The following is a 10,924-nucleotide window of genomic DNA, read 5'->3' as shown; positions in this document are numbered from 1 at the left end:
ATTTCTTCTCTTTGACACCTACCCTTTTGCCCCCATTACGCTCAACCCTACCCAGAAAGAAAAAAAAAAAGTGAAACCCTAAACTATTACTTTTAGAACCCATTGCCAAAGTCAAACATGCCTGTCACAGAAGTCGGATGTATGACTGTCAGACCTGGCCTTGACGTCATGAACGAGACCACACGCGAGGGAAAGATCGTAACGACTGCTTGGAAGGCCGTCACCAGCGAGAAGACTGGTCCGTATCGTGTGTCCTGGGGTCTGGAGGAGGAGAACCCCGTGAACTTCTGGGCCTTCTTCGACTTTGCCTCGGTAGAGGAGCACCAGAAATTCGCTCAAGAGTTTGTGCACCTTTCCTTTTCTGAGATAGAGACGTCCTGGACGGTTCTACTACTTCTTCTCTGTATTAAAAAATTACAACCTCGGACGCAATATGATTCATCTGAAACCAAAAAAGAAAAAGAAAAAGAACGGTGCCACTGACCGCCCGTACATAGGCACGGATCGGGAATTGTCAAAGACTTCCCCGAGGTCTTCGACCGCGGTCTGTTCACCAAGCACATTGACGTCAACCCCTACCCAGCTGCTGCGCTCAAGTCTCCCGTGACGGAGATCATGCTGGCCTTCTTCCCATCGGACGTCTCGGACGAGCTCAAGACCGCCGCCAGTGATCGTGTCGCCCGGTTTTCTGAGACAAGTCTCAAAAAGTGTGCCGATGTCCAGGCGGTGAGCTTCGGCTGGGGGGTAGAGAACGACTTCCCCGTGCGCGGAGGGGAGGAGGGCCAGAAGGGCAGCATGCTGATAGCTCTCATCGGGTGGCCGAGCATTGACGCGCACATGAAGTACCGGGAGACGGATCTGTTCAAGGACAGCGTGCCGCTGATTCGGGGGATAGAGGGGCTTACGGCGCTAGGCATGTTCCATGTCAAGTCCCAGAACATGGAGAATGAAGTACGGAAGGTGTGAGGGGGGGGGGGGGATGAAGTGAAATTACTCTGCGTGGTTCCATTCCCAAAAAGGAGAGGGAAAAGGACAAAAGCGCAAAATGGGGTTGATGGGAAATAACTAGTCCCTTATGCTGCAGATCAACATCTTTGGTCTCTCCCTAATTCCCCTTTTCCGTGACCACGTGCCTGTTCTAATATGCGACCATACTCCGTGATCTAAACCTTTATAGTCTTGACCAGTTTCAGATTTCGTTTTCACCGCTTTCTCTCCCTGGATACGCTACTCTCTATACATTCTCATATGATGCACTGAGCATCTTTTTTTAGTGTACGTATTCTGGTTCCTCGAGATCGAATGGCGGCTTGAGGCTCTTAACAAAGAGAAGGTTCATGACGCCTACTGTATAGAGAGAGTGTTGAGCTGAATTCTTGACACTGAGCACAGTATATACACACACGCACACACACACACATCTATCTCTATATATATGTATGTATATCAGTTGGGCAGCATGGTCAAAAGAGTCCTAGCGTAAATCTTTTTAAGGTCATCCAGCTTTGTTTCACAGGATGCATATACGGATTGGGAAAGAAATAATTTGAATACGCCACAATATATGCCCAATCCTCCCTTGGCTTGATAGTACACATGGTGCTCTCACTACACCAATGTACTACTGTAATTCCTACGAGATGACCAAAACTGCAAGGAAAGATATACGAGCTCTACATTTGAAGCTAAACAAATCATGCAGACGGTCTGACGAGTCCACTTGTGCCCATAGAGCTGGTGACTGGACCGATCTGTCAAGACCACACCCACAGTGTCATACATAGGTACTTTTTGGGAAACCTGCTTTGAATAGTCTTAGGCAACCAAGTTTGGGACCATCAAACAAACGCTCCATTGCCCCGAGGCCACCATCTCCACTCTCAACCGATAACAGCCTCCCAACTAGCAGACGCAATATCCTCAACCAATGAGGATCACGGCCGCTCGGCAAATCTGACATCGAAGAAACCATGGTTCGGCAACGGAAGGGGAAAAAAGTCCTCTCTCGGCTTGTCGCAAGAGAGGGGAGATGGAGGGCAAGCTGACGTGTGTTCGCACCTCCTTTAAGTAAGTTGATGATCAATAATACCCCCAAAGGTTCCACCTCTCCTCCTCCTCCCGGAGGCATTCCGCCCATTGCCGTCAATAACCTGGCCGGCCTCACAGGAAGGCTGCAGTCATCAAGACAAGCTTTCTCTCTGTAGCGGTCCAGAATTTGTGGGTGGGTAACACCCCTTCCCTTCCGTAGCATTTAGACAATCAGTCAAGACGACAAAAATACGCTCATTTTTGGCCCTGGTCCGTAAGTCTTAGAAGCGCACGAGTGGGTTGCTTGATAGTCGCACGTGTGGATGACTTCTTCTCTGTATTGGCGGAGCAATGAAGTTCCGGAAGCGCATTTCGATTCTTCGTCATTCCAGTGCTGTGTGACTGTTTCACTATCCCGTGACATCCTCTTCTCGGACCTTCAAATTGGTAGATACTTGACACAGTGTGGCAATGCCTTCAAGGGAAGACTGGGGTCCTCCCTCGTAATAACAATGTTTTGATCAGGACCTTGCGACTCGGGACCAAACATTTCTTCTGCTTTCTTTTTTCTTTCCTTTTCTAGAGGGCATCCGATGCCTCATATTCCTTGTCCCATGTCATCTTGTCCCATCACCTCCCATCACCTCCCATCATCTCCAGCTTGATCCTGCTGGTGTCTTAATACGTAGCCTCGACCTAATTAAGTATTAGTAGTAGCGTCTTCATCGTCCAGACCGCCACACCGTAAGCCCTAATCACAAACCACATGGCGAACTTCTCGAGGACCGTAGAGACGATCCAGAACGCCGCTATCACTGTCCTCAGCGCGAGCCCGCAGCTGATGTTCAGTACATGCGCGTCGACTCCAGACCCGACAGAGGCAGCAAGAACGCCCATCTGTCCAACGCGCGCCGCACCTCGCCGGAGGACCTCGCGTTTTCTCCTGACCCGGACTGCATCATCCACTTCGTAGCCCCATGACATTGTCCGCGGGGCGCTGCTGAGTCAATGGCCTCCACCGCTGCTAGACGCGAGAGACAACAACCGTCGGTTCTTCTTAATCACCTGGTTCAAACTCTTTTCGAGCTTCTCGGCCTCCTTTCTGGCTAGCATAAAAGCCTGTTCCACATCATCCAAGGTCAAGCCCGGGATATGAGCCAGCATACCGCTTTTGGCGGGGGGTTGGCTGTGCTTCAAGTCGCTGTCGCCGCCATCAGTCGCCGCCAAGGTAGGGAGCGACGGCGCGAGAGCCTTGGTGGTGTTCTTGGACGTGGCTGCTGGTGACGCTGCTGAACCGTTGCTCAGAGCTGGCGAGTGGGAAAGCTCCACTTCGGGATCGAACGTCATCGTGCCTAGATTCAAGCATGTCAGAATCGCCTGTTTGATGTTGGCAAGGACACCCTTACGGTTCATAATGTGCGCAGGGTCGTCGACCGTGGGCAGGAGCAGGTCCGTATCTGCGGTCAAGAAGGCTGGGCTTCGAGGAAAGTAGGTGCCAGTGGCGACGGCGCGGCCTTTACCTTCGTTGGAACCGGCTCCCGTGTCGAAGCGGGTGTGCACATATGCCCCAGCACTGTTGTTGGTAGCCACCAGGTTGGCGTGCAATTCGATAAAGCGGTCCTCCTCAGCGGGCGTCAGATTGCGCACGCAGCCTGCCGGAGGCGTGAACAGGTAGCGGATGCCCTCGAAGGTCTTGCGCACAGGTTTGCCACCCATGAGGGTCAGATGATCTTCGTTGGTGAAAAAACTCGAGATGTCTTCAAGAATCTCCGTAGAAACAGGTTGTGTGGTGAATTGGTCAGAGCGGTGTGACGTGCTTGAGATAGCTTTGAAGACATTCAGAGCCTCGGGGTCCGAGATTAGGCCGCCCTTGACGAGATCTTGATAAATAGCTGCAGGAGACGGAACCGGCTTGTCAAGGGCTGGCTTTGGTGCTTCTCCTTGAGAGGACATGTTGCCCTCCTTTCTCCTCGGTCGAGGTACGATCGGCTCTGTCAAGCTGATTGACTCGTTGACGGCCTGCCTGTATGTTGATGCCTTCTCTGGGGTAGATTTGCCGTCCTTCTCGACAGGTCTCTCCTCAGCGGGACCGGGAGAGGGAGGACGGCTGACAGGAGCAGGAGTCACCGCCTCCTTGGGTGCAGCAATTAGCTTCTCCTTCTTTTGTTTCTTCTTACGGCCTAGGATAGGGGCAATCTCGACTTCGGGCTCCGGTTTGGCAGTAGCAGCAATCGCAGCAGCCTCCTTCTTTGTCGCGTCCTTCCTCGCCTTCCGCTGCTGGCTCTTGGTGGTGGAGCGAACAGCCGCTGACCCAATACGGCTGACAGGTGGCGGGGAGTTGGTACGAGAGGCCGAGACAGACGCCGAAATGATCGATGCCGAATCCGACACATTCTCGCTGCCAGGCGTGTCTGGTCGGCCCAGGCCGCTGAAAGTATGACGGAGGGAGGCTTGCGCAGGAATCGAGGGAGGTGTCTCCGTCTTGGGTGTAGAGATCACTCGCAATGTTTTCGGCCCGGTTCGCGCAGCCGGCGAGGACACGACAGCTGAGCTTGGGGTAGGCAGGGCCGGGAATGCTGCGTCATCAGGCTTCTCGACGGCCGACGTCACGGCAGACGGCGGGTTCGACTTCTTGGCCGCCTTGGTAGCTGCAGCGATATTGAGGGCAGGCATGGGCTTTTTGTCGGCCTTCTTTGGCTTGTGTGCAGAGTCCAGACCCGCATGCGTGTCAGAAACGACAGGGCTTGCGACTGACTTTGTCGGAGTTTCAACTGGGGCTTTCTTGATAGCCATAGGCGTCTTGACGGACGGGACCTTGGTCGGTCCTGGGGTCGATGTGCGCGACACAGGCTTTGCGGATTCCAGAGCCGGGAAGTCCTCATCTTGGAGCACAGGCTTTTTGCCCTTGGTAGAGCCCTTGGCCTGAGACGTGATTTCTTTGGACAGACCACTCTCGACTGCGAAGGCTTTGATGCTCTTCTTCGCTTCTGCGCCAGAGTGTACAGCAGACGCTTTCCTACTGATTTTGGGGGATTCGGCGATAGAAGAGGATACAGGAGTGAGAGCAGGCTTGAGGGGAGTGACTGGGGTAGGCGTAGCAATCATCATGGCTGCCGGCGCAATGGGGGTGGTGTGAAGATTAAGGAGGCCTGGCGGGGGTCTAGTCGGCGTCGCCATCCGTGGAGGATGGCCGAGGGGTTGGAAGCCCAGACCAGGGGGAACAGAAGGCGTTCTAGGTGTCCCAAACTGGGAGAAAGAAGCCAAGGGCGATGGCGATGCCACGCGTGCGTCGTCAGCCTGGTCGTCAGATACGAGGTTGTCGACGTCGAAGGCAGCCTCTGGTGTGAAGCCGTAATCGTCTTCTGCGAGGGAGTTAGCTTTTCATGTCCCCTCAAGTAGGTCTGGTAGTATGAAGTGTAGGACATGAGGGCCAGAGAAAGCAAAAGGGAGGGGGGGAAAACAACAGCGCTATTTCGGTCTCAAAATGAGTGTGTCACAAGGCAGCACGACAAAAGCCCCCACAGTATGGATTTTATGTACAAGAGGGCCCAAGGTTACGTCACGGCTTCCGTCTAGACAATCCTGGGGTTCGCTCAGGAATAGTGAAGGTATTGTTGAAGTAGCTGTAAAAAGCTCTTTATTTTCCGCACAGTGCATGCCGCTTCAGCCCCCGGGTAATTGACCGGAAACTGGGCACGTTGTGTTAACGTACATGGGTGCTGTGACCTTGGGGAAGACGAGATGGCTTGCCTGACTTAACCCTGAGCCCGAAGGATGTGTGAAAGTTGTGTAGAATGCGAACCAAGTGTGTGTGTGTGCGCGTGAAATAACGCCGTGGACGAATCTGTTGACGATTTGTTTTTTCTCAAAACTCCTTTTGTCCAAATGCAGAATCGACGCCTGCGCAACCTTCTCGCCAGCCTGTAATCCGCCAGTTGCCAAGTGTTGCGATGCTCGCTCAAAGTTCAGAAAAGCAGGCAAGAAGATCCGCCCCGCTCGTGCCCGTCGTGCTGCCCCGTGACCACCCGTTCGCAAGCCAGACACGCCTGCATTAAACTTCGTACAGCAGAAGAAGAACAAAAGTCGCTTCATGTCGACATTAAACAGGGAAAAGGAAACGTGAAAACCTCGCCAGGTCGGCGAGAGGATGTGCTAGAAAAGAAAGAAGAAACAAAGACGCGTGATCTACCACCCGCGGTACTGTGTCGTGTTGTTGTACAACACATTTGGGTTGTACCCACCTGAAGCCTGGCCACCGAACAGTCCCGCCGAACCGACTCCGGCATTGCTCTGTTGATGGTGCTGGATTCTCGCCTGCAGTATACTCGGGTCCGCAAGATCAACTAAGCCACCTCCCCCAGAGGAGGAAGTGTTAGCGTGCCTGTGCTTCTTCCCCTTCTTCTTCTGCTTGGCACCGATATCTTGGTGGGCTCCATTGGGATAGAGCGCTGCCATGAGGCCGGCGGTAGCAGGAGCTGGGGTGGAGGAGGTGGAGGGTGGGTACTGGTGGTAGGGAAAGGTAGGGAACATAAACTCACGCTTGCTAGCATCATGAGCCTGGCCGACGCCAGCAGTCCGTCCGCGGATCAAGTTTTGCAAGACCTCATTGTTGTCCTTGGCACCGAACCCCGAGTTTCCAAACGATCCGCCCTGACCAAACATGTTGGGCGGCGTGCCGGTAGACTTGAGCCCTGGTGGAGGGCCAGGCATGGAAGAATAGTACGGACCGGTAGGCTGAGAGTGAAAGGCGGGGTTGGAGGCCTGTTGAGCCATGAGACGAGGGTTCGTCGCCATCTTCAAGGTGTTGGCAGCAGATGTCTGCGTGTCTGAGCCGAAGTTAAAACGAGAAGTCTGGCGGCTGTGTCCCTGACCCTGGAAAAGCGATGACGGAGAGGGAGTGATACCAGGAGGCAGGCTGTCGGTGAAGCTGCGCTGCGGACGCAGGTAAGCCTGTTGCTGTGGAGTCAGGGTGCGATTGCCGAGAGCCGCCGCGACGCCGGGTGCGCCTTGCTGACTGAACCCAGAAGCAATGCCTGGCCCGTAAAGTCCATCAGTACTGGATCGCGAGATGGGTGGCTGGGCGATGACACGACGTTGCTCGAAGGCCTGCACCTCACGACCGTGATCGCGATCCTCGGGCTCTCCGCCTAATGCTAGACTGCCGCTCTCAGGCTCACCCTCTGACAGGTCCATAGGCTCTCCCTGCTCGTCTTGCTCTCCGTCGAGGCGTCGTTCCTCCTCCTCTCGCATCGCCCGGCGCTTCTCACCACCTCGTGGATCGAACAAGGGAGGGCAGCTATTGTCAGGGCTGATAGGTCTCAGCCTCAATTCGCCGGCGCCCAAAATTCGAAGCATCTCCCTCAACGCGATGTCGGCAGGGTGCTGTTCCGGTTTGGGGGCCTCGAGGGCCGCTGTGTTGGTCGCAATCTCAGCTGGGGGAGCTTCCTCGGGGCCGGGAGCCTCCTCTTGAGGCAGGACCTCGACGGCCTCCTCCGTTGCTTCAGTTGTCACCGGCAAAGACATGGAAACGGCCGGGCTTGATGCTGCACCACTAGTGGCATGACTGCCGCGCCGGCTGCGTTGTTGTGGATTGCGGGCCCAGTTTGCAGAGGCGGGAAGGGCAGGACCCTCTCCCGCATCGGAGCCCTCCTTGCTAGAGGTGCGGGCCATGGGTTGAGAGGGCAAATACGACTGGGATTGGACTTGGGCCTGGGGTTGGGCTCCTTGTTGTCGGGATGCAGATCTTGACGATGGCCCTGCGTTGCCACCGGTACGGTGCGTCTGCATGCTGTTCAGGGACGAAAGGTCCTGCCTCGTATAGCTGTCCTCCTCTTCACCGAGCTCATGCAGGAACATGCACTGACGGTTGGTGCACTGCTCATGTCTCAACCAGGCGGAGCAGTATTTGGTCGTGCCCAGTTGCGCCTTGAGAATGCGATCGCCGTTCTGCGAGCCGTTGACTGCTTGGATGCAGCGCTGCGCATCCTCCTTCTTTTCAAAGGTAACGTAGATGCCCAGGGATTGATTTTGGCCTTCCTGATTTTTTCGGTTGCTGATGGATATCTTCTGGATGTTGCCGTACTGGCCAAAGAACTCAGGACGTCGGAGGGTCTTGAGCAGCTCGTCTTCCTTGACCGTGGGTGTCAGACCGGTCACGTAGACCAGGTTTTTCTGGACGACACGGATGCCGACAAGGTTCTTGCGTGCATCTTTCTCGGACTCGCGTTTCTGGACTTCCCTCTGGCCCTGCAGTTCGGCGCGCTTCTTTCGAGACTTTTGGAGGTTGGCACGAAACTCTGCTTGCTCTTCAGCAGTGACGGCCTTGTACTGTATTGTCTTCTCGTCGTAAGGTCGGCGGCAGGCAGGGCAGAGACCATTCATGTTCGACTTGATGTTGTGGAAACAGAACTGGCACACCTATATGGACACATTATAGGTAAGCAAAACGATGGCTACCACATGGGCGGTGCGAAGCGGGCCGCCAAAGGGAGCCAGAAGGGGCGAAGGGTTAAACCAAACGTACCTGGTAACCACACGGACAAGGCCGAAAGTTCTTGTCCGAAAGATCGAACTCTTCGATGCAGAGAGGACTGTTAAAAGGTCAGTAGGGTCTTTTTGGTGGTGGTGGTGTTGTTGTTCTTGTCAAAATGTAGGGCGGGCATGGTGAGGGCTGTGGTTCCGGATGGCTGACAAGGAGCAGAACAAGACTTACCAGGTCTCCTCCTCATCATCGAGGTAGGTATCTTGAGGTGCCATGGTGATTTCTGGGGTTGATGACAATGAAAATGACTGGAAGGAACCCAGCTGCAGAATGTACAAAACACGTTGCTCTGTGGAGGAGTGCTCCTAGATGGGGGATAGTGGTGTGTTAAAGTGCTGCCCAATGAGACAAACAGTCATGCAAATGCAGAACAGAAGAGGGCCCGGAAGGACAGAAAGATGCAGAGCTTGAAACACCAATGAAGTCTATGATGGGTAGAAAAGACCGGTGATGAATATGTTTGTGTGGTAGAGGGTAGAGGAGGTTTGAAATGGATGGGGCAAAGATCCGAGGGTGGTTTGGTCTGGTGGAAGAAAGTTGGAGAGGTTGAAGATGATGATCGCGGAATCAAAGCCTGCATAGAAGGTGATTGCTGGTTGGCCCGTGCGTAGAACGACATAAGGCTACTGAGCCAGGGACCACTTAGTCAGCGCTGGCCAGTCACTCTAGCCTCCAGGCTTGTATCGGGGTTGGGGTTTTGGAAGGGGGGAGTGGAGGGTGACTGCCAGCCAGCTTCTAAAGACCCAAATACTGCAACAGAGAAACTTGCTTGCAATATGAGCATGAGTCTGCAGTAGTCTGCAGAGAACTCCACGTCCCTTGGGGCCTGTCAAACTTCACTGTATGAGCCAACCTCGTCAATTAAAAGGTATTCACTACAGACTACATACATACTGGGGGTGGGTCATCACGTGATTAGCAGCCTGCAGAGTCAGAGCCGGCTCGGTGCTGACTAGCATTAGATCCAAGCTCCCTTACAGTCGACATCACCACTCCCCGAGGCCCTTACGAGCACCACCCCCCCCCTACCTGTTGGGAGCTATCAAAGCACCTCAGGCACGAGTTTGACCTTGCAAGGAAGGTCATCCACCATCAATTGGCCTTCTAGCAACCCTTCGCCAACCTGAGATGGCCAGCAAATTGTGTAGGAGCAGAGCGTTGGCTCAGGCTCTCCGACCGTCCTCTAAGCCATGCGTCCCGGCTCCCCGAAACGAGGCTGCCGCGCGATCTTTCTCGGCGACCGCTCGCGCTGGCAATTATAAAGTCCGTCTTCCCGCCGATGTCAAGAATATGCGGACGGCAGAGCGCGAGAAGCTGGGCACGCTCGAGGCGCCCATTATCAATCCTACCGACAAGTACCAGTCCAAAGCCGACAACCTGCACAGATATGGCGCCTGGTTGATGGGCTCCCTGCCCAAGTACATTCAGCAGTTCTCTGTATGGAAGGACGAGCTTACCATCTACATCTCTCCGTCCGGTGTGATACCGGTCTTCACCTTCCTCAAGTGTATGTAACGCCTCTGATGCCCACTCGTCTTTATGTCGCTCTTGTCCCTCTCCGTTCTCAGCTGACCCCTAAGCAGATAACACTGCCGCCGAGTTCACCCAGGTCAGCGACATCACTGCGTGCGATTTCCCGACCCGCGATCAACGCTTCGAAGTCGTCTACAACCTCCTCAGCGTGCGCCATAATGCGCGCATCCGCGTCAAGACCTACGCCGACGAGGCCTCGCCCGTGCCCTCTATAGTGAGCCTGTACCAGGGTGCCAACTGGTACGAGCGTGAGGTGTACGACCTGATGGGTGTCTTCTTTGCGGGCCACCCTGATCTGCGCCGCATCATGACCGATTACGGCTTCGAGGGACACCCCCTGCGCAAGGACTTCCCGCTGACGGGATACACCGAGATCCGGTACGACGAGGAGAAGAAGAGGATTGTGACGGAGCCGCTCGAGATGACTCAGGCGTTCAGGAACTTTGAGGGTGGGTCGAGTGCATGGGAGCAGGTGGGAACGGGTGTGGACAGGAAGCCTGAGAGCTTCAAGCTCCCTACGCCCAAGCCGGAGGAGAAGAAGGAGGAACCAAAGAAATAGACAGACATGGGAGTACTGGATGTACAAGCTGTGCCAATCATAACGGAATACTACAACTATATGGACGTCCCTATCGCGAGTGATTTGATGGGCTACTGGACTCAGTCTCCAAAATCTAGGTTACATAGGAGAAGGAATGTGGTCGTGGAGGCCTTATAGACAGGGTGGTCTGCCTGATCTACGTCTTCTTAGTTGTTCATGCCTCTCTTTGCTCTCTGCTGGCTCCAAATACTCTGTCCTCAAAAACCACATGCATCACCACC

General features: G+C 54.5%; 4 protein-coding genes across 4 annotated transcripts; 2 read left to right on the top strand and 2 right to left on the bottom strand.

The window, feature by feature from the left end:
• Positions 1–22: 22 nt before the first annotated feature.
• M406DRAFT_358121 (uncharacterized protein) lies at positions 23–1,109 on the top strand. The gene is made up of 2 exons (XM_040923802.1): positions 23–341; positions 498–1,109. Exons 1-2 carry the CDS (start codon positions 118–120, stop codon positions 964–966), a joined length of 693 nt encoding a protein of 230 aa, XP_040772849.1. The 5' UTR covers positions 23–117; the 3' UTR covers positions 967–1,109.
• Positions 1,110–2,367: 1,258 nt separating this feature from the next.
• M406DRAFT_358120 (uncharacterized protein) lies at positions 2,368–3,077 on the bottom strand. Its single transcript, XM_040923801.1, has one exon. It carries the CDS (start codon positions 3,010–3,012, stop codon positions 2,725–2,727), a length of 288 nt encoding a protein of 95 aa, XP_040772848.1. The 5' UTR covers positions 3,013–3,077; the 3' UTR covers positions 2,368–2,724.
• Positions 3,078–6,213: 3,136 nt separating this feature from the next.
• On the bottom strand, positions 6,214–8,784 carry M406DRAFT_266556 (uncharacterized protein; the record flags this gene model as incomplete). The annotated part of the gene is made up of 3 exons (XM_040917810.1): positions 6,214–8,445; positions 8,552–8,618; positions 8,741–8,784. 3 exons carry the CDS (start codon positions 8,782–8,784, stop codon positions 6,214–6,216), a joined length of 2,343 nt encoding a protein of 780 aa, XP_040772847.1.
• An 816-nt stretch (positions 8,785–9,600) lies between these two features.
• Positions 9,601–10,811, top strand: M406DRAFT_324256 (uncharacterized protein). Its single transcript, XM_040919844.1, has 2 exons — positions 9,601–10,076; positions 10,153–10,811. Exons 1-2 carry the CDS (start codon positions 9,698–9,700, stop codon positions 10,659–10,661), a joined length of 888 nt encoding a protein of 295 aa, XP_040772846.1. The 5' UTR covers positions 9,601–9,697; the 3' UTR covers positions 10,662–10,811.
• Positions 10,812–10,924: the final 113 nt, after the last annotated feature.

Source organism: Cryphonectria parasitica, assembly GCF_011745365.1.
Source record: "Cryphonectria parasitica EP155 unplaced genomic scaffold M406scaffold_8, whole genome shotgun sequence".
NCBI classification, from domain to species: Eukaryota; Fungi; Ascomycota; class Sordariomycetes; order Diaporthales; family Cryphonectriaceae; genus Cryphonectria; species Cryphonectria parasitica.
This window is presented reverse-complemented; position numbering and strand designations above follow the sequence as displayed.